Source organism: Crinia signifera, chromosome 5 (genome assembly GCF_055691185.1).
Source record: "Crinia signifera chromosome 5, ASM5569118v1, whole genome shotgun sequence".
Taxonomy (NCBI): Eukaryota; Metazoa; Chordata; class Amphibia; order Anura; family Myobatrachidae; genus Crinia; species Crinia signifera.
The window spans coordinates 42,009,098-42,032,662 of record NC_139221.1 but is presented as its reverse complement, the minus strand read 5'-3'; the positions used below and the strand labels follow the sequence as shown (position 1 = coordinate 42,032,662).

Here is a 23,565-nt window from a genome sequence, read left to right as displayed (position 1 = left end):
GTTGGGGGGACCCGGGGGAAGGTTAGTATACCTGAGGAGCCCCTGTCAGTATTCTCTCCTTCGGGATGCTGGTGTCAGCATTCTGACCACCGCCTCTCATCCATATATATTCCATTCTATGGCTTCTCACTAGGAGGTAAATGTATGAAGCTTGGAGCAGTGGTATCTATCTATCGCCATTAAGAATGTTATGTGCAAGGTGATAATGCACCAGCGAATCAGCTCCAATATGTAAATTGACAGTTAGTAGCTGATTGGCTTGAGCATTATCACCGACTACTACACTGCCCTCTCACATGCACCCTGTCCTGATCTTACACAATAACAAAGATTGCACAATGCACAGGTGCGGGTCTCCTGGCACCATTAGCATGCCCCGCTACACAAGTAAGCTGCAGTCATTTAACTGTCATACTCATACTATCCCGATTACAGTGGGACAGTCACGCTAACTGGACACTATCCTGCTGTCTCGCATGGAGCCAGTGTCTTGGAGGGGGTCTGGTGGACAGTTGGGAGATCCGGTGATAACCTCTGCAGTGTAGTCAGTGACCACTGGACGGATGCTGTGCACATGAAGGCCCATCTATTAGTGTTGGGAGGGGAGCCAGGGATTACCAAGCTGCTTGGGAAATGCTGGGCACACCCCCAAAATGATGAAACGGGGTTGAGACTAAGCCAAATGTCCACCCAAGGCCACGTCCATCCATCCTGTGGCTCCATCCCAAATGAGGGTCCTCTGACTATGACTGCCCCAGCACTGGATAACAGAGGACCCTCATTTGGAGTCCCCTTTTTTTAGTGAAATATGGAACACATGCAAATGATTTCCGGGTCATGTGACCCGTGAATTGCACGATACTGACACAGTGTGCTTAAAAACTGTTTTAAATGTCATTATACCAAAATAAAAAGGAAATATATTATATCAGAAGTTGTTATGGATATTAAATATATGTTTTTTTCAGACGGTTCTCTTTCTTTTTACTTAATATTGTATTTTTTGGTGTGAAAACTACATACAGGTGAATCAATTAGACAATTAAGTCCTCTGGTATATATATGAGCCTTGAGCTCTCATTTGGACACTTGCTCCTGAAGAAGCCGGATGCACAAATCTTCCGGGGAAACGCGTTGAGCTGCACAATACCTGGCCGACTGACCCCATCTCTGCCCATTTGGTGACCTGTCCGATCCACCCACGGATGCTCCTCAATTAATACTGGACCTATCGTATTGGGATAACAGCACGATCCCTAATTTCTCCAGCAAAACAAGAGGCAATCTGTACAAGTGGGAACCGTGAGTCCTTGATATTATAGGACACCTAAGGACACAATTAATCACCAGTCTGGATTCATCTACCAACCAGACCACCCAGGATGGTAACATACATGTCAGTTAATAAGTGCCAATTTATTCAAATATCCCGGTGATATTCTTTTTAAAGAAATTATTGGACATTCAGTCTATTGATTCACACCTTTTAATATTATTTTTATTTTTTACATATATTATTGTATATTATACTGTATTATTAAATTTGTTATATTTTTGAGAACCGTCTGATCCATTTATTGGCATAGCCAGCGCTGACACTCCTTGCTTTTTTAAGGCAAAAATAATGCCTTGTTATTGATTACTGCTTTAAAAAATGTCCGAGATCGGCCAGAATCCTGCTCGTCCGGTAAACTCTGGCCCTATTACAAATTGACCAAAACAGTTTCCACTATTTAGTTGAATTCAGGTAAAGGTACCGGGAGATTTTGACTGGGTTTAAGTTTGGCTCGGATCCAGGATATTCTGGACAGCATATATATAATAATTACCTGAGCAATGGGTTCTGCTTCAAGCTCAAACATCGTTCTCAGCAGGCAAATCATCCTCTGAAATGATGAGTCCGTGTAATCAAATCGTTCACCGAAAATAATGTTACATATGACGTTGCTGACTGCATTATTTAGCACCATAAAGGGATCAAAGGGACTTCCTGAAGAGATATAAAGAGAAGATGTAACAAGCCTTAGGCTGGTATTCAATTAACGGGGAAAAATCATTGGGTGCATTTTCCAGATGTTTTTACATTTTTTGTTTGTTTGTTTGTCTTTTTTTCATGCTATCCAATTTGGACGGGCGGAAAAAGAAAATTACCCAGAAAACACGTTTCATTGAAACCTGTGTGTTTTCACTGGAAAGAGCCTCATTTTTTCCAAAACCGGCCTGTTTTCAGGGAATTTGCTTCGCCTGCTGAATTTATGTGACAATAAATCCCCAATAAGCTGCAGCACGCTCTGCCTTATTGGGGCTAATAGAAAAACCTTGCAGTGAAGCAATTAATAAACTGAAAATGCCTTAGAATTAGAAAATGGAGAAGATGCCCAAAGAAGCCAATCATCTCCTGTGCTGTCATTTACCTAGCACAGTCAATAAGGTGAAAGAAGATGATTGGTTATTATGGGTAACTACCTTTTGGCCCTTATTCAGATCTGATCGCAGTACAAATTTGTTGTCAAAATGGGCAAAACCATGTGCACTGCAGTTGGCAGAGCCGGCCCTAGGCATAGGCAAACTAGGCAACTGCCTAGGGCATTTGGAATGCCTAGGGGCAGCAGCAGCTTCTGCTGATTAAAATGGTATGCAGCATATGCAGTGTGTATGGAAATCACTGTAACATAGCATTCCGTATGCAGGTACAGCCACAGTCGCACACAGAATATAGGCATGCCGCATATCATTTTAATCATCAGAAGCTCCTTGTGTGCCCTGGTCACATAAGAATGCAAATAAGATGAAATTTCAGCAAAAAAGGCACCCAACGTTAGCAGAACTGGCCAGGAGCTGCATGGCCTATTGAGGCAAGATGTATGAGGAAACATCTGTATCCAAGACATCTGTATCAAATCACAGAGGTCACAGTGTTAGCGGCTGTGCGAGTGCTGTCTGCGGGTGGGTTGGTTGTGCAATAGTGTTCGGCATATGTGTAAGGGGCATTATGTGTGTCATGTATAAATGCATTAATAATGTGCGACATACAGTATGTGTAACATGTGTATAAGGGCATTAATAATGTGCAACATATGTGTAATGGGCATTATGTGTGTCATGTGTATAAGGGCATTAATATTGTGCAACATATGTGTAAGGTGCATTATGTGTGTTATTATATGTATGAAGGGTATTAATAAAGGTTGGCATAATGTGCAAGGGGCATTATGTTTATAAGGACATTAATATTGTGTGTCATGTTTAAGGGGCATTACTGTGTGGTATTATCAGGGGTGCCGAGAGAAAAGGGTAGGGGTTACAAATTACCCAGGCCAAAGTCTGATGGAAGGGCCCAGTGGGGGCCCTGGGCCCCCTCCCCTTAAGTGACAGCAGCAGCAGTAGCTGCAGCTCTTCTCCTCTGCCTAGCACACACTGCTGTGTGCTGGGTTGCAGTGTGGCCATGGAGATGCTTTAAATACAATATTTTCTCAGGATTTTTTTCTAAGGGTATACAGCGGGATGTATCAATATTCGAATTCCGGGTGCGAAAAGTGGTATTTCTTTTCGCCGGTTTTTCGCATTTATTTTGCGGAATGCTGCGCGTGATTTATCATTTTTTTCAATTTTTTTTTGGGCGGCGTTAAGTCCGTCCTATCGCGGAAAGCTTTCGTGATTTTTTCTGCGATGTTACTGCGCATGCGCATCGGCTTTGGGCATGTGTCATGCGCAGTTGTTCGCTTCCTCTGGGCGTCTTCTGTACTCGGCGCCATTTTCCACGGAGCTGCGCAGTGTAATGTGGATGTCGAGCTGCAGAGTTTCTGGACAGAAAAGTGATTCTTTGGAGGCAAGTACGATTCAAGCTCCTTTTTATAATTCACCTGATTGCTTGTTTACCTTTGTTTTAGCAGCGATGGGAGCACGTGTATGGTAAGGCAGTATGGTATAGCACAGGGGTGGGCAACCCGCGTCTCCTCAACCACCCCGGCCTGTTGTAGTGCCGGCAGCAGTGATCGGGCAGCCCACGCCTCCCCACAGTGAGCGGCTGCATACCATAGCGAACGGCCGCAAAGCACCATCCCCCCTCCCCATATATGACAGACGTCTGGCGTCGTCCCTGCACAGTGTGAGAGTGCTGCTAGTGGCACCCTCCTTCCCTCCAGGCTGTATATTTTCCTATGCAGCGTTGTGCTGAGCCGACCATTTTGCTGCACTGTTATGTTGGTTGAGGTAGAGTTTGCATTTATATGTACTGTATAGCGTTAGAGGCAATGCATGGATGTATGAGAGACATTGAATGGATATATGTATGCATGTATGTAGTAAGAAGGCTGTTTATGGATTGAAAGATGAGAGTGGTGTATGTACTGTATGTATGAGGGTGGCGGGGTATTAATGGTATGTACAGTATGTATGTATGAGGGTGGTGGTGTGTAAATGGTATGTACAGTATGTATGTATGAGGGTGGTGGTGCGTAAATGGCATGTATGAGGGTGGCGGTGTATAAGTAGTATGTACAGTATGTATGTATGAGGGTGGTGGTGTATATATGGTATGTAGAGTATGTATCTATGAGGGTGGTGGTGTGTAAATGGCATGTATGAGGGTGGCGGTGTATAAATGGTATGTACAGTATGTATGTATGAGGGTGGTGGTGTGTAAATGGCATGTATGAGGGTGGCGGTGTATAAATGGTATGTACAGTATGTATGTATGAGGGTGGTGCTGTGTAAATGGTATGTATGAGGGTGGCGGTGTATATATGGTATGTAGAGTATGTATGTATGTGGATGGTGGTGTGTAAATGGCATGTATGAGGGTGGCGGTGTATATATGGTATGTACAGTATGTATGTATGAGGGTGGTGGTGTGTAAATGGCATGTATGAGGGTGGCGGTGTATAAATGGTATGTACAGTATGTCTAAGGGTGGTGGTGTCCAAATGGTATGTATGTGGGTGGCTGTGTATAAATGGGATGTATGTATGTATGCAAGAGGGTTGTGGCTATGTACTAAAAGGACTGACAGGCTGATCTGGTCTAAATGAATGGAAATTCACAATAATGTATAGAAATTATGTTTATATATAAATGTTTATATTTAAGGATGACTTATTTATATATATATATATATATATATATATATATATATATATTGAAATATTGCACATATCAACACTATTTTGTGTACATATCTTACTACACATTACATATATGAATGCAACCTATATCTTTTTAGGTTATATGATGAGCCTGGGGCTGGTTGTTAAAAATCAGGGAACCCCTATTTATTGTTTTCCCTGATTTTTAATTCCCGGCTCCAGGCTGTGTGCCCGCTGATGGTTTTGGCTGTGGTAGAGACCCTACCCCGTTTTTATTTATTTATCTATTTTTATTTCCTTTTATTTTATATCTGGATGATCCTTGCGTGCTGCTACAAATAATTTGTATTAGCGTCCGTATATACTGCCGCTAATACGAGTTCCTACGATATTTGTGGATTATAAAGCAGACGTAGTGTTCCCGCTACGCTGTTTTAGCGTGGCGCTGCGCCCTGCTTATTTTTCAAAGGGCCAAAATGTTCCCTGCCTCTCTGGCAGCACCATGCTAAAACAGCCTGCCTAGATGTGCCATGGGGAAGTCCGGCGCTGCTGTATATAGCGGTGCACGGCGATTCCCCGGCACTGCTAAACCCCCTGGGACGCCTGGCCCGCCTCATTTCTGACGTTGCAGGGACGGGCCAGCCACGTTTATGACGTCAAGGGGACGGGTCCACCACGTTTGTGACTCTGTCAGGAAGGGAACGCCCCCTTCAACGCTGCCCCATGAATCGGCGTGCCCTGCCTGGCCATGTTCCTAGAAGGAACACTACAGACGTATATGTTTAAAATATGTCTAATGTATAAAATTGAAAATATTGCATTAGTATAATATTTGTACGTTATATTTCTCTAGAATACTATGTCAGAATCTCCAACCTTTGAAGAGGATGTTTCAGACGAATGCTCTAACTATTCACCCACAACCTCTGATGACGAATCAGTATGTGGGAATAGCCAACAAAATTCCAAAAGGGCGCCAAGGTTTAGTTACTACGAAAATGAAGCACTAGTGGAAGGGGTGCTGAAGTATTATCACATTTTATTCGGAAAACAGTCTGGAGTAAATTACCGGTTTGAATTGAAAGAAAAAACTTGGAAAAAAATTGCACAACATGTTTCGGCAGTAGGGAAGATTCCTCGCTCAGCTCACGTGTGTAAGAAAAGGTATTCTGATTGCAAAATAGCCGTCAAAAAGAAAATGTCTCAAATGCATGCTCATTCAAAAAAAACTGGTGGTGGACCTCCTTTGAAAATTGATATGTCTCCATGGGAAACACGTTTATCTGAGAAATTATCAGTATATTCAGTCCGCGGGATATCAGATGCAATAGACACTGAGGAAACAGTATCTGTACACCAAGGTAAGTTTTTATTTTCACAGATTATATAAAGTTTAAAAGTATGTCAAATAATGAATTGTTTTTAATTTAGATTTAAAGGCAAAGACACCCAGGTCGACACTAAAGAAACAAACATCGAAAAATACTCCAAAAAAAAAGAAACTGAAATCTAATATGTATAATAAGGATGATGTGACAAAATCAACAAGGTCTGAAGATATCAACATTGTAAAAGGTATAAAATATCAATATAATATAAAATTTTAATGATTAGGGTTATGATTATATGCTATTAAAAACGAATGATGGGCTGAGTGTTGTTTTTAAATTTATGAAGGCGTCTTAACATATGGGGACAGAAGTACTGCTTTATTTTGTGATATATATAGACAGATATAAATCAATATATCTGCGATATAATAGCCTTTGTTTAATAAATGGCAGGTAGTAGCTGATTGGTTTCTCTCACTCTCCATTTACTGTAGTAGTAGTTTTGTTGAGTTATTACTAAATTCACTTTGATTCATTGGATGTTATTATATAAGTGTATACTATTATTTGCGAATTTACAAAGCAAGATAACTCTTCTAAATACTTCGCTTTTTTTCTCTTAAAAGGACAATTCTGTGAACCTAACAATCTACATGAAGACTCAAGTGGACTTATGCAAATGATACATAACACAGTAGAAATTGAAGACTCATCTCAAGACGAAGGAAGCACAGCTATGCCGTGTTCATCTGGTAACATAGAAAAATTTCAACACAGAAGTGATCTTAAAACAAAAATTAAAAAATTTTCACAACCCAAAAAAAGGGACTTGGGAACAACCGTTAAAGAAGATGTCAAAGTAGAGAAACTGATTGATTCCGCCTTATCCCTAAACAAGAGAATTGTAGAAAACCAATTTGATGTACTGCACCATGATTTCATCAAGTTAACAGATATTGTTGTGGAAATTGGACAAAAAATCTTTGAAAATCAGAAGACAATGATTGCTATACTGCATAATCAAAACCTGGAGGAAGATTTGACAACAACAACAGGGACAGTCTTTGGCAAAGAGGCGAATATTATAGATAACCATGTAAATAACGATGTTGCGCAGATTGGTAGTGAAAGCGAATATAGTTCGATAGATACCAAAGAAGAAACACCCTTGCTTGAAACTACAAAAGGGAACATAGAGAAGGTTCGGCCTAAAAGACAGCACAAAATTCCTCAAAAGTTTGCAGATTGATCATTGAATAATGTACAAGGTACTTAGTTAAATCCATGTTACTTATGTATGTACTGTGCCACCCATTTTAAAAATGGAGAAATAACATTGTTCCAATTGCATGATAACAACTCACGCATGCCATGCTATCAATGCATCTGGGCAGATTTTTTATTATTATTCAATGTTATAATAGATTGAGGACTAGATTAATGCAGCATGACAATGTGTTAAATTGTTGTTTAAAAACCTGCCACCCAATTGGCTCCTACTAGTATTCTTATAGGGTGCGTTTGAAAACTAAAAGTGTAGATTGGTTGTTGGTTTAACAATCTTCATTTTATACATTTTAGTATATGCGGAGGCAAACAGGGGATGTTTGTCCAAAGTATAGCTTTGAAGCATCCTGTTCTTAGTTTTTTCATAGATATTGTTCATATTGTTTTCATTTGCTCACAACCCAAAAGCTCTGGTTGTTGGATATCAGGCATTATCTACCATTTCACAAAACCTAGTCCAAAGCTTAAGTAGTGTATTCAGTTTTTTTAAAGGATTCTTCATCCCGATGTGTGGCTGACTATGCTCGACATCTGGGTTCCTCGCAAGAATTACCCCATGTGTATTTCCAAATCAATAGGTAGTTACTTTTATTGGATCTTCTATTACAGTTATATGTGCAATAGATTGTTAATGTAAAAATGTGTTGAATTCCCCAGGTATTATGTCATGCGGATTGGTTGCATGTGATGTCAATTATTTTGCACCACCAAATCGCAACTTCGGCGGTCCTATAAATATTGCTCATGCGAATTCATAGTCAAACCAATATTGGCCACATATATCCAACAATTTTAAGTACTTTGTACAAGAGCACACTCACCATTCTTCATCTATCTAAATTTATTCCACAAAATTTATTGTAACATGTTAAATTAATTGAGGTGCAGGTTGACGTTTTTGGGTCTATAATTGCCACTTAAAAAAGACAGCACTATTGTGTTAGGCTATCCATTATGGCTGCTGAAATAATGGAGATCTAATAAGAGACTGCTGTCTTGACAAAGTTTCAAATCAGGATCAAAATTATTTTAACATATTAGAGTAAAGGTTACAGAAATCAAATTATAAGGATGAGCAATGGTGGGTGTGCTCTTGTAGTTGAACAAAGTACATAAAAGTTTTGGATATATGTGTATATGTATATATGTATGTTTATATTTATATATATATATATATATATATATATATAGTTATATTTTATTTATATATATATATATATATAGAGATTTTGCGTTTGTGCGATTATGGTTCATAATTTGAATAATGTTAATCCAAATTTTGAATGTTAAACTGTCAATGTATCTATATTTTTGAAATAATAATTTTTAATTGATATATAAAATTTTTCCAACAGGTTTATACATGGAGCATCTACGTTACAAGATGTACCAGTGCAAATATTACTGGAAAAAGAAAGTTTCTTGAATTTCAAGTCTGCAATATTTGAACAATTGCGAAAATTATCCAGTTAATTTTGTTTAGTTACCCTTTCAATTTCTAACTGTTATAAGTTTAAAAATTGTTTAGAAAAATTCTTCACTGGCAAGAAAAAACTGTTAGCGTTCTTGGATTTATGGAAACATTCCAATGCCAGAAACTTTCTTATCTTTATGATAAGGTCAATATAGATTAATATTTGTTTAAGTTTGAGTCAACTTCACTCTGTATCATGGTCTATATAAAGTTACTTATATAGACTGTCATTACATAATCTATCGGTTTAGAGATCATTTCATTGTACAGTGGGTAAATGTGTAACATCTGAACGCACAATTTTTTTCACAGGGTACATTGAACTCCATCACATCGCATGTAACCAAATTTATAACAATACTATGTGATGCAAAGGAGTAAATTTTACGAAACAAATCCATGTTAACATGGGCTGATTCTATGTTAAGATAGGATTATATTTAAAAAAAGGGACCTTTTCATTTCATAAATATGCAAATATGCATGGAGTTGGATATAAACCTGGGGTGAATCAACATAGGCAATGAGTGCAATGCTTGGCGAACTATAAAAGTGAATCCCGGAAGGGAACACAGAATACTTTGAAATAAATCCGCAACCCCTTGCGGTGCTGACTTCACTCACCTTGCATCGAACCTAATGGATCTTTTAGATTGCCTCAGGTTTATATTCAACAAATTGCGTTGAAATTGAAAGGACCCTTTATTTAAATGTGATACTATGCAACATCCGGCCCACAATATCTAATCGCAGAGTACTTGGTCATATGCGATGCGATTCTTGTGACGTGGCAATCAGATAATAGCGCGTGCAGCTATTACACAAATACCAAACAGTGAATCAACAAGGTAACAATCTGACTTTTGATAGGTGTGTAGAGTTAACTGACTATAATGCAGGATCATTATAGATTATTGAAAGTGTCCATGAATGTTTGTAAGAGTTATTTAAAGAAATTTGAAATCGCTGAATATCTTCTAATGGGCCGGTTTCATGAATGTGGTTTTGCATGTAAGTTAAATTTTATTGTGTTTTGTTTCATGGCTATAGCAAATGATCCTCTTTGAAAATATTTAACTAGTTATCCGAAATGCCTAAAGGGACATTGTTTAGTGTTGTGCTCAATCACATAAAACCCGTGGGTTATCTAGCAAACCACCATGCCCGAAGCGTGTTAAGCGTTGGTAGATCCGCAAATGGATGCTTTCTGGGTCAACCCACTGGAGCTTGTCATGCTATGTAGACGTTTCCATATACGGCTAACGCTCGCCGCGTTATGGACATGGTGGCTGGCTACGCTCAACACAATTTTATATACAAGTCCATGCAGAGTTTGATATTGTTGAAATTAACACACAGGTAAAAATGTAATTTCTCATTGATAATTACCTCAACCGTGATTATACCTGCAATATTGACGGAAATGTGTAAACTTTACTCAGATGGTTCTAACTCTCAGATGTTTCTAACTATGGGGGTTATTCTGATTCACTTGGAAAGGCACAATCACTCTCTAATGGACAAAACCCTATGGAGTGCAGGTGGGGCTGATGTAACATAGGTAGAGAGAGTTAGATTTGGGCGGGGTTTGTACTTCAAACTAATATCTATATTTCAGTGAAAAAAATAAAGCAGTCAGTATTTACCCTGTACAGGAAACAAAATAACACACCCAAATCTCACTCTCTCTGCACATGTTACATCAGCCCCACCTGCAGTGCATATGGTTTTGTCCACTAGAGAGTGATTGTGCCTTTCCGAGTGAATCAGAATAACCCCCATATCTACATTTTGACAGTTGACTAAAGTAGCTTCTCATTAATGTAACCCTTTTCAATTCACAATATTTTCATATAATAACGTTATATGTGGGTCATTAGTCAATGAAAAAATTGACGAATTAGAAATATGTCTTGTGAAGCAAGAACAATGCTTTATTTTGTTATTTATACAATACATTTTATTACTGTTTTATTTAACAAAGATAATAATTTTTTGCAATAAAAATTTAAGCAAAACAGAGAATAGTGTTTTTTTTTATTTTACCTTAACATATATTTAATACTGTCGTTACGAAGACCATGTCAATGCTACATGCTAAAGGAATGCTCTATCTCGAAAGAGAGTCAGTCAACTTAAATAAACTTTACATACTATGTTCTGTTATGAAACTCTAGGGCAGATGTATCATAGCAGCGCTTATCGGGCCGCTATGATACTTCCTACTTCGCTTCAATAGCGAGGCGAAGCAGGAAGGGACATCAACAAGATGTATTAACAGTGGTATGTCGAAGCGGGAGAGCGTTAACTCCCCCCTCCGGCGATGTTCCTCCTGTCCCCCAGACGGCCGCACTGGCCATGTGCGGGATCTCGCAGTTCACGCAATATCCCCAGCGCAGACCACATCTAACACCAGCTCATTAATGTTAGTATGCATAGTACGTCTGTGACATGCTAATTACATACAGACTTGCTGGATCTTTTAGACTATACATTTTAACACTTTCTAATTTGATACATCTGACACTATCTGCCAGTATCAAAAAACATTTGATAGATATGCTTATAAATTTAACTTTTAACTTATTATAAAATCTTTTTGGCAACATATGAATTTAAAGTAAAGCAGCAGGAGTAGAAGATTGCATTTTTTTAACGATTGAAAAAATTACAAATTAATTGATCTCTAACTGCACTCCCTTGAGTAGTGGATCCATGATGTTCATCCGAGGGGTACGAAGCATCCACCTCTGAGTAATCTTGCTGCACATTACATTCTAGATTTTTAGAGATGCAAATATTGTGCAATATGCAACATACTGTAAAGATTTTGCAGACTTTGGCTGCTGAATACTGCAGAGCACCTCCAGATTTTGATAGGCATCTGAATCTACTCTTGAGAATACCAAAAGATCTCTCAATTACTCCACGTGTTGCAATATGTGCACGATTGTACCTTTTTTGATTCCTGTGTCTAGGTCTTAATATCGGGGTTAACAACCATGGTCTGCATCCATAGCCAGAATCACCTATGAATGGTGAAAGAATGAAATATAATAATTTAAATTTCATTTATTGTGAAAATTATCATAAAAAGAATTTTAAATTATATACGGTACTTTGACATATTTTTACATTGATTGTTGTAATTCTTTAAAAATTACGAGCTCAACCCCACAAACATATGTAATGTAAAGTGCGAGTGTCTTAAACATGCACAACAATGTTTCAAGTCAGCTAATATGTCGATCTCCATATGCATGACATGTATACTGTACACTCCTATGCATACGTATGTGTGTGTATATATATATATATATATATATAAATACACATATATATATATATATATAGCAGACTTGTAGGCGGCGGCACTCACGGCGATAAATAAATCAAGCAACTACAGAGGGATGCTTAACGTTTCAATTCTCAAAGCGGAATTTTCATCAGATGAAAATTCCGCTTTGAGAATTGAAACGTTAAGCATCCCTCTGTAGTTGCTTGATTTATTTATCGCCGTGAGTGCCGCCGCCTACAAGTCTGCTAGATTCCCTGGATACCTTGGCGGGCACCTGGCTAACGTATATTATCATTAGAGGGGAGAGTGCCGACACCAGAACTTTTCTATATATATATATATATATATATATATATATATATATATATATATATATATACAAAAACAATACCAATCTGCGCAACACAGGGTAGTATTCTGGTACGTCCAATTAGAATAGTGGTTGGTGCAGCTCACTCCATAGAGGCTTGCTCGAGACTCAGAAATTGCAAGACATGTAAAACAAGGAAGAAGGAGCGCACAAATGAGCGAGTATATCAGGTTTTACTTAAAAAAGTGTATATATATGTGAGCTTTATACACTTTTTTAAGTAAAACCTGATATACTCGCTCATTTGTGTGCTCCTTCCTTGTTTTACATACATACATATATATATATATATATACATATATATATATATATATATATGTGTGTGTTACATATGTTGGAGGAATGTATGTGCATATGTATATAGGTGTTATTGTTTTGTCCTGATGAGGGGCCGTATGGCACCGAAACCTAGACCAGGGAATAAATCTGGTCCCACCAGTTTTCTCATGCCAAACTGACTCCAAGTGGCACTTCTTCATCTTCATTTATCCTAGTGGGGCTTTCTGGGCCTCCACAGTGCTGGCACCGGAGCAAGCTATTACACAGCGTTGGTGGTTGGCTACCCAGTGTATTGGTTTGGCTGCCCTTATCTTGCTTGTTGGTGATCCGGTGTGCCTTTGGAGAGTGCAGCGGGAAACCTCTAGAACAGGTGTAACTCGGCCCAGGGCAGCCCATCCACTCCCCATAACGAGAATTCGGGCTCAATCCAGGTGACATAACATTAATATGGGCTTAATATGGAAAGCATAACGTGAATTTTGGCTTAATCCCAGTTGCACAAAGAGCATTTTGATTTATACCGTGTGTAGTGTTCAATCTAGCACCCGCTATCTTAGAAAACTCATGCAGTTCCTCTTGCATGCCTGGGGCGTCGCTGCCTGCTTTAGTGCTTCTAGCACAGTGTGGTCTGTATATCAGCACTGATATGCTAAGCAGACATGTGCTAGAATCACCACAGCAGACAGCTACACCCAGGCAGGGAACATGAAGTACACGGCTTTTCACAGATAGCGGGTGCTAGAATGAATTTAATGAATTAAAAAATGGATGGCAAAATAAATGCAAGCCATGAGTCACACACTTGAACAATATACTTTAAGCATATGAAACAACAGCACATTAATCTCTATCACTTTTTGGTAGGCCCTAGAAGCCTTTAATATTTACTGAAAATATTTTAAAAAGTTACCGATTTCTAATACTGTGTTCTTTAAACTTACCTAATAACCATCCCTGTGGATAATCCTGATTTTCAAATTTTTGAAAAATGATAGAATGACGCAATATGTATGCATCATGTGTACTGCCTGGAAAAGCAGCAAAAACATTAAGGAATCTGTTTTTACTGTCACAAATTGCCTGCATATTCATAGAGTGAAAGCTTTTTCTATTCCTCGAAATTTCTTCCATTTCCTGTGAGGGTGAATATTGAATGTGGGTACAATCAATTGCACCAATGACATTTGGAAATCCTGCTATCTCATAGAAGGAATTCTTTAAATTTAACCATTCTGCAGCTGTACGTGGAAAATGAATGTAGTCCGAGGCATGCTTTAAAATGGCGTCCAACACTTTTTCAAAAAATCGACTAAATGACGACTGACTTATTCCACCGACTGAGGAAACTGTGCTTTGAATTGAGCCACTTGCAAGAAAGTGTAACGTAGCCAATAACTTAACTAAACCATCTATGGCTTTACTCCTTCTGGTTCTTGGAATAATGTCATTTCTGATCTTACTGTACAATTCTAATATAGCTTCTGTGGATAATCTGTACTTTTTACGAATTTTGAACTCTCTCATCCGAAATAAATTTTTCCTTTTGTTAAATACTCTCTCTCTTCTCCTATGAATGTTCACCCTATTCCGTAAGCTACCAGGCCGTGCAGTTTGGGAATTCAATGCTAGTAGAATAATTCTCAAAAAATTCAAAGAAAAATCCATCTGCAAATTAAAAAATAGTAACTTGATCGTTCAATAAACTAAAAATTAAATTAAACTACATACTTCTTGATGAACGAGTAGAACAAATAAATACTCTGAGTATGATACCAGTGAGGGGCAGCCAGTGGGTACTGGTGCAGGGCAGGAGGGGACAGAGCGAGTGTGTCAGGACCATAGGGAGTATAATACCAGTGAGGGGCAGCCAGTGGGTACTGGTGCAGGGCAGGAGGGGACAGAGCGAGTGTGTCAGGACCATAGGGACAGAGCGAGTGTGTCAGGACCATAGGGAGTATAATACCAGTGAGGGGCAGCCAGTGGGTACTGGTGCAGGCCAGGAGGGGACAGAGCGAGTGTGTCAGGACCATAGGGAGTATAATACCAGTGAGGGGACAGAGCGAGTGTGTCAGGACCATAGGGACAGAGCGAGTGTGTCAGGACCATAGGGAGTATAATACCAGTGAGGGGCAGCCAGTGGGTACTGGTGCAGGGCAGGAGGGGACAGAGCGAGTGTGTCAGGACCATAGGGAGTATAATACCAGTGAGGGGCAGCCAGTGGGTACTGGTGCAGGGCAGGAGGGGACAGAGCGAGTGTGTCAGGACCATAGGGAGTATAATACCAGTGAGGGGCAGCCAGTGGGTACTGGTGCAGGCCAGGAGGGGACAGAGCGAGTGTGTCAGGACCATAGGGACAGAGCGAGTGTGTCAGGACCATAGGGAGTATAATACCAGTGAGGGGCAGCCATTGGGTACTGGTGCAGGCCAGGAGGGGACAGAGCGAGTGTGTCAGGACCATAGGGAGTATAATACCAGTTTGGGGCATAAACCTTTATACAACATCCCTCTTACCCTGACAGGACACAAGCAGTTCGCCAGCAATACAAGGCGAAATATATGTAAGAGAAGCTGAGCGCTGCGAGTGTTAGTACATCACACAGCGCTTCAGCTACCATTGACTGCAGTGGGAGGATCTTTCACGCCGGAAACTCCGCGATACTTTAACCCGGCGGAGTTTTTTCATCAACAGGACACGAAAACTTTATTCATACATCACACGAACAGGGGGCGAATGCGAAAACGGGATGTCAACGCTGCGAAAAGCGTTGATACATCCCGCCCATAATGTGAATAATGTGAGGAGTAATGTATATAAGGTAAAGTGGTACTACTGTGTGATGTAGCGTGAATAAGGGACACCATCGCATGATATAATGTGAATAAAGTTGCACTACTGTGTGGCATAATTTGAATTGGGGGTACTATTGTGTTGCCATGCCTCTTCCCAGCAAGAACACACCCCTGTTTGGGCTGTGAACCGAATGTGTGCACTGTTTCTATTTAAAATATTGTGGGTAGGCGCACCAAAATGCTGACTGCTATGATGAGGGTTGATGGTGCTGGGAAAGGGGAGCAGGTCAGAGGCGGAACTAGTGGTGGGGCACCAGTCAAAATCTTGCCTAGGGCATCATTTAGGCTAGGGCCAGCTCTGGCAGTTGGGGCAGATGTACAGTAACATGTGCAGAGAGAGTTCAATTGGGTGGAGTGTGTTGAAACTAAAATCTAAATTGCAGTGTAAAAATATTGCAGCCAGTATTTACCCTGCACAGAAACAAAATAGCTCACACAAATCTATCTCTCTCTATACACGTTATATCTGCCCCACCTGCAGTGCACATGATTTTGCCCATTTTGAGGACAAATTTGTACTGCAATCAGATGTGAATAAGGGCCTTTGTCTCTCAAAGGCTTATTACATTTCACTGAGAGGCATAAAATTATGTCAAAGAAGAAACATTAATACTGTAACTTCATAATGAACTCTGTTGATTGCCAAATGTACACGTTCTGCATGGTAAAGGAAATTACAGCAGCTCCACACAGAATGGAGCAGAAATATACAGATTACAAACACTAAAGTAACATAATTTGTACTTCTTATAATTATCTATTCAAAACTTTCACATATAAACTGATTAATCAATTGCTGTATTAACAGGTCATAATAAAATTAGAAACGTTGATTTTTCGGAAATTCAAAAATGATATTGTTTTATGTTGTCATGGAAGGAAGTCAGATGTATCCCAACCTTTATCGCATGCAAAACAATGTTTAGAAATGTTTTCATGGTAAGAGTTGTCCCTTAGGATGAGAGGACTTTAAGGTTTAGGACCTGGGATTCTTATTGCAAATGGCAAGCCATGGCAAGTGGAGAGGGATGCTTTAGATCTCTCTCCTGGAATGTGTGGCTGATAGAAGTCCCTTGGCTTCGATAGTCATTGCCATTTATAGATGGCATTGCCTTTTTGGCACAAGCTGTAGAAATGTTACCTTTTAAAGGAGCTTAATATGTCCCCTTAGCACGAACCCTGGATTATACTTTTGCCCAGAGTGACCCACACACACAGTCAGGTACTTGGACACTTTCTGCCCACGCTTCCTAGGGAATCGTGTCAATAACCATCTCTAATGTGTTAGAATTATCTCACTGTTGTATTATTATTCTGTTTGTATTATGTTTTAGTTTTATACTATTGTCTCCTTGCATGGCGCTAAGGACACTTGGTGGCACCATATAAGTAAAAACTAAAAACAATACAATATATTTCCAAGGCTCCTGCGCTAAACCTCTAAAAACAAGGCATCTTATTAAAGCAGCACTACATCCCAAAAATATATGAACACAATGGGCATACATTGCCAACTACTACCGCCAAGATACCCCTGCTCTTGTGCATACAATCAAACATGGTTCTCTCACCTTCTTCAGCCTGGAAAGCCGAGCAAAGGTAGTGCGCCTCTTCTCGTACGCGCTCTTCTATAGATTTCTTTCCCATGCCAAAGTTCCTTAACGTTGAAAGGGCAAATCGTCTTTGCTCTTTCCAATGCTGACCGTATCTTGTGAATGCGATTCCTAAAAGAGAACATTGCATTAAAGGAGATCTTCCACAGTGGAGAGAACAAGAAAACTAATACTGAATACTGTACATCTTATTGCTTTGTTTAAGGTTTGTTAAGAAATTCCCTTTTTAATGTAATACTGTACTATCCTATCTCCTCAGGGTTTGGAGTCTAACCCACCCTGTTTCCAACAAAATGACAGATTTGGCCTGGGTTCATAAACATGGTTCCAACCTGTGTCACAGCCGGACCAGACCCCTGCGTGCAGTCTGCCTGTTCTGCCATCCCTTAGAGATGACACCATCTACAAGTGCCGGTGAGTCAGCTCGCTCGCTCTCTCTCTCTATTTCCTTTTAGTGTAACCTGGGTTTGTGGCCATTCCTCTGGCACGGTTACTTGGGTTGGTACCAGGTTCGACCCTACCAGCTACTATAGTCAGATTCCCGGGTAATTAGACCTTGGATATTTTTCTTAGACCCTTAGGGCGAGATGTACGAAGCCTTGAAAGTGATAAAATGGAGAGTGATAAACCACCAACCAATCAGCTCCTTTCTGTCATTTTTCAAACACAGTCTTTGACATGACAGATAGCAACTGATTGGCTGGTGGTTTATCACTTTCTATTTTATCACTTTTCAAGCTTAGTACATCTGGCCCTTATTCACACTGATCTGGGTTGCCCCAGTCATAAACCGGGTTATATGTTTTGTGGAAAATGGAGTTAGACCTCAGTCTAATGAGTAGTGATGCTCACACACAGTGTGCTAAAGGTTTACAGAAAAAAAAAAGAAAAATAGGCAGTTGTCGTGGGGTCCAGTCCTTGCATCCTCTTTAGCTGCCGCCCCACTCACTCGATTATTGGATATTCCGGGGCTCGGGGATGCTGTCGGCATTATAGAAGCATACCTCTGCAAAGAACCAATTGTATCCCTCACATGGCACTAGATGAATCTGCAGATAGGACTCTGGGTCATGAACCTGGCACAGGACAGATCTTACCGCAGGAGCTATACTTTGATAAAAATATATACATATGGCTTTAATAAATGTTGACATGCATGTGATGAGTGGCGGGATGCAGGGCTGCCATCAGAAATTATGGGACCTGGGACTTGCTAAATAGACAGCCTCCCCCCCCCCCCCCCCAAACCCTCACACACACAATCACACACACACACACACACATACACACTGCGCCACACACACACACGGGGAGTTGAAAAAAAAACGCAACACTAAATGGACCTGAGGAGCCACAAGTGTGTTGACGCTTGCGTCTACTCTCGGAGAATGAGGGTATCCCCATTGATGTTACCATCAACCCGGTGCCCAATGCCCAGGGGTGGCGATGACAGCCTCTGGCTTCAGCCCAGGCTGGGGTGTGCTGGAGGTGGGGACCCTTTATTGGGGGGTCCAAACACCCCCAGGCATCTCCCAGAGGTAATGCTTTGGCCACAGGACCTTATATAATAAGTGTCCGATGGCTGTGGCATTACACTGGCTGTTGGAGCCCGGTGCTGGTTTACAAAACATGGGGACCCCTTTCCTTTTGTCCCCTGTATTTTGGGAACCAGGACCAGGTCAAGAGCCCGGTATTGGTCCTTGCAGGCCTCTCTGTGTAAAAATAAGATAAATATATAAATAATAAAAAAAAACTGTGTGGGGTACTGGTTTGCAGAAATACAGGGGGGGGGGGGGGGCATGGGCTACCCCTGTATTTCTGCAACCAGCACCCCACAGGTTTTTTTTATTATTATTTATATATTTTTATTATTTTTACACAGAGAAACCTGCACGGATCTGACTAATCCGTGCAGGCTTCATGCTCCTTCGTATTTGGTTGACAGGGAAACGCGAATCACTGAGAATACAGCAGTTTATTAAATTAGCCGTATTCTCAGTTTGTATTGGGCCGGACTGAGGCGGAGCCTAGGGGGAGGCCCTCTTGACAGGGGGTGGAAGGAGCTTAGGAATAATTGGGTAATAGGGGTTGGGGGGTATCTGGGTGATGACAAGGTGGGGGCGGGGCTTAACAGGGTGGTGAGGTGGTATATATTGAGGGGGTCACGTAGCCCTGGGCAGACATTTTGTCCGGGATCAAAAGCTGGAGCGTTCCTGTGACATTGCTGACACCTGTCTGGCTAGCATGGCAGGTATTGATGCAGCGCTGGCCTCCTTGAGAGAGGCGGCCGGTACGCAGGGAGCGGCCTGGTTACAAGAGCAGGTAGCGGGCCTCATACGGGGGTTGGGAGCAGACGCAAACTCGTCTGCCCCATCTAGCGCCCGGCCTCGGAGGTCCCGGCCTCCGGAGTGCCTTAGCCCTTCCTTCACCCCCAGAACCCGGCGCCGGTCTAGGAGCCCCATTCGGGCCCTTCCAGGCTGTTCCGCGGGATGGACACCTTCCTCCCGTCAGGTTCGGTCTGGGAGGAATCCATCAGGACGGCGGGGTTCGCAGCGCGGGAGGGGTCGCCTCCCCGTGCAAGAAGAAGCAGCAGGAGTGACGTCGGGTCCCGGCGCGGCGGAGGATGTCGGCCACACAGCTGCCCGGCGAGAGGGCGGTGGCGAAAGCGGTGGGAGAGCCACTGGGAGCGAGCGGCAGCCGGCTGGCTTGGACAGCGCTGAAGAGCCAACACACAGTGCGGCACCTGGGGGATCCCTGGCGGGTGTGCGTGCGGCGCCCAGACCTACCAGAACAGAAGAAGTGCCCAGGTCGTCCGGAGGAGAGGGAGCACGTCAGGAAGCAGGAGCTGCGGCTGCTGGGTTCACAGCCCCCAGGCAGCCTGGTGAGTCTACATCTATGTCTTCTGCGCCCCTGTCAGTTAGTCATGGGGGGCGGGGGTAGGTCAGCAGAGTGAGGCTAGTAGGGGAGTTATGGAGTTGGTTACTGGTTTTGCGGAGTGGTTTTCTAGGGTGCGGCAAGGAGCAGGACAGTCGCCGGGGAGCGCGTGGGTTACGCCAGGCAGTGCTGCGGGCAATGGCAGTGTGGGTACTGCACAGGCTAGTGGGGAAACGGAGGTGGAAACGGTACGGGTTAGTGATTCTGCTAAGGGTGAAGTATATGTCTGCTTTGAGGGGCCACTAGGGGCCCACCTGAAGCAGGAGGTAAAATATAAAATTTGGAAAGGGGAGTATGTGGACATCTTTTCATTGCTCCCATTGGAGCGCTTCAATTTAGACAGGCCGCGTAAGGAAGAGAAGAAGGAGGAGGAGGAACGTTGGAGGTATCGGTTGATACCAAGGACGTTTTCCAATTGGCTACAGGCTTTTGCTATTCTGGCAAGTGTGATTGGTGAGAAAGCGCCAGAGAATTGCTCACCCCTTTTTTGCTATATGGATGCGATTGCGGAAGCAGAGAGGGTTTATGGGGGTCAGGCTTGGCTGCGTTATGATGAGCAGTTTAGGCAACGGAAGGCGGTGCGACCGAATATCAGGTGGGACCATAAGGATATTGGGCTGTGGCTAAAAGTAACAGCGCCTAATCGGTTGGGGCAGCCCTTTCGGGGGGACAGGGGGGGAGCAAGAGAGGGGGTCAGTAACACGGCCGTGCAAAAGGGCCTATGTTTCGCATTCAATGAAGGATCGTGTCGCTTTGGAGCAAAGTGCAAGTTTAAGCATGAGTGCTCATCCTGCGGGGGTACCCATGGGGCAAACAAGTGTTTTAGGGGAAAATCGCGGGAGTCCACTGCAAAAGGGGGTGACTACAATACGCCTGGAAAGGATGCTGGGGTATCTGCATAGATACCCGAACAGACAGGCGGCGGCGCTTTTGGAGGAGGGATTTCGGGATGGGTTTAAAATCCCTTCGGAGGTTGAGGCTACCTGGGCTTTTAGGGGAAATTTGAAATCGGCCAGAGAGCACCCAGAGGTTGTGGGGGAAAAATTGGCTAAAGAGGTGCATTTGGGGCGAATGTCGGGTCCTTTTTCATCGCCGCCAATAGCTGATTTGGTGGTTTCACCGTTGGGGGTAGTACCCAAAAAGGAGGTGAATAAGTTTCGCCTCATACATCACTTGTCATTTCCAAAGGGGGCGTCGGTCAATGATGGTATTGACCCTGACATTTGTTTAGTGGTTTATACGTCATTTGATGCGGCGGTACAGTGGGTGAAGCATTTTGGACAGGGGGCCCTCTTGGCAAAGACTGACATAGAAGCGGCCTTTAGGTTGTTGCCGGTTCACCCATCGAGTGTTCGTTTGTTAGGTTGTTTTTGGGAGGGGGGTTACTTTGTTGACCGTTGCCTTCCGATGGGGTGCTCCCTGTCGTGTGCCTATTTTGAGGCGTTCAGTTCTTTTTTGGAATGGGTAGTTAGGGACGTGTCCGGGTGTGGTTCGATTATCCACTATTTGGATGATTTTTTGAGCATTGGCCCAGGGGACGGCAAAGTCTGTGCATCGTTGCTGTGCACTATAGAATGGGTGGCAGCCGATTTTGGGGTGCCTTTGGCTCCTGAGAAAACCGAAGGGCCGGCATCAGTGATTAGCTTTCTGGGAATTACTATTGACACTGTGTTGATGGAGTGTCGCTTACCTGCAGACAAATTAGCGTCGCTGAAGGCGGAGGTTGGGAGGGCGGTGAGATTAAAGAAGATTAAGCTGAGGGAACTGCAGTCTTTGTTAGGCAAATTGAACTTTGCCTGTCGTATTATCCCAATGGGCCGGATTTTCAGTAGACGTTTGGCAGGGGCAACTGCCGGAATCACTTCTCCTCATCATTTTATCAGGTTAGGGAGGGAGTTGCGCGATGACTTGAAGGTGTGGGCGGAGTTTTTGAAGTCATTCAATGGCAGGGCCCTGTGGATGTCAGACGCGGTGGTGGCATTTGACATGGATCTGTTTACTGACGCGGCCGGGAGCGTTGGGTACGGGGCTTATTGTCGGGGTCACTGGAGTGCAGAAAAATGGCCGGAGTCATGGGTCCTTCGGGGCTGGGTTCGTAATCTGGCTTTGTTGGAATTGTTTCCCATACTGGTATCGGTGGTGATTTGGGGGCCATTATTTCAGAACAAGAAAATCTGTTTCCATTGTGATAATATGAGTGTGGTTGAGGCAGTTAATCATTTGTCGGCATCCTCTCCTCCTGTGGTTAAGTTATTGCAACGGTTGGTGCTAGAATGTTTGGCCTTGAATGCTTGGGTGGTGGCACGGCATGTTCCAGGAGTGTCTAACTGTATAGCGGATTCTTTGTCCCATTGGCAGTGGGATCGCTTCAGGGAGCTGGCGCCGGGAGCGGACCAGAGTGGGGTCGATTGCCCGAGGCACCTTTGGGAGCTGCTGGAAGAGTAGCGGATCAGCTCATCAGGGATTCCCTTGCCCCCGGCACGTGGTCGGCATACTGTCAGGAGTGGCAGCATTGGAATGATTGGTGTAGATCTGTTTGCCTGCCGGAAGGAGAGGATGAGATCAGGGTGTTGCTATACATTGGCCATTGTAAAGAGCTGGGGTGGTCTGTATCAAAAATTGGTCGGTGCATGGCGGGCTTGGCGTTTGGTTTTCGGGCTTGTGCAAAGCCAGATGTCACGAAGAGCTTCTTGGTATCACGGGCGCTGAAGGGATGGAGAAGGGGTCATGCAGTGCGGGATAAGAGGAGGCCGGTTTCTTTCAAACTATTGCAGGAGTTGGGGGACAAGTTGGGGTAATCTTGCCGGTCGGTTAATGAAATCAAGCTGTTCCAATTGGCCTTTTCTCTAGCGTTCTTTGGGGCATTGCGGGTGGGGGAATTGGTTAGTCCGAGTGTCGCGGTACCGGGGGGCCTGAGATATGAGGAGGTAGGTTTATTTTCGGATAGGGTGGAATTTGTTTTGAGTCGTTCAAAAACAGACCAATTGGGTAGGGGAAAACGGGTGGTTTTGTTTGAGGTACGGAGTTCTTCTATGTGCCCGGTGG

General features: G+C 42.7%; 2 protein-coding genes across 3 annotated transcripts in view; one reads left to right on the top strand and one right to left on the bottom strand.

Moving 5' to 3' along the window:
- Nucleotides 1-23,565, bottom strand: part of LOC146080152 (cytochrome P450 2D20-like) — a 42,103-nt gene that overhangs the window by 7,303 nt on the left and 11,235 nt on the right. For both annotated transcript variants that reach the window (XM_083187094.1, XM_083187093.1), the window contains exons 3-4: nucleotides 17,545-17,697; nucleotides 1,830-1,990 (exon numbers count right to left, since the gene is read on the bottom strand). In XM_083187094.1, coding sequence (XP_083043220.1) covers nucleotides 1,830-1,990; nucleotides 17,545-17,697 — 314 coding nt within the window. The remainder of the gene's footprint in view (nucleotides 1-1,829; nucleotides 1,991-17,544; nucleotides 17,698-23,565) is intronic.
- On the top strand, nucleotides 5,828-9,408 carry LOC146080153 (uncharacterized). The gene is made up of 4 exons (XM_083187095.1): nucleotides 5,828-6,445; nucleotides 6,516-6,659; nucleotides 7,042-7,683; nucleotides 9,058-9,408. The coding sequence occupies exons 1-3, from the start codon at nucleotides 5,944-5,946 to the stop codon at nucleotides 7,662-7,664; spliced, it is 1,269 nt and encodes a 422-aa protein (XP_083043221.1). The 5' UTR covers nucleotides 5,828-5,943; the 3' UTR covers nucleotides 7,665-7,683; nucleotides 9,058-9,408.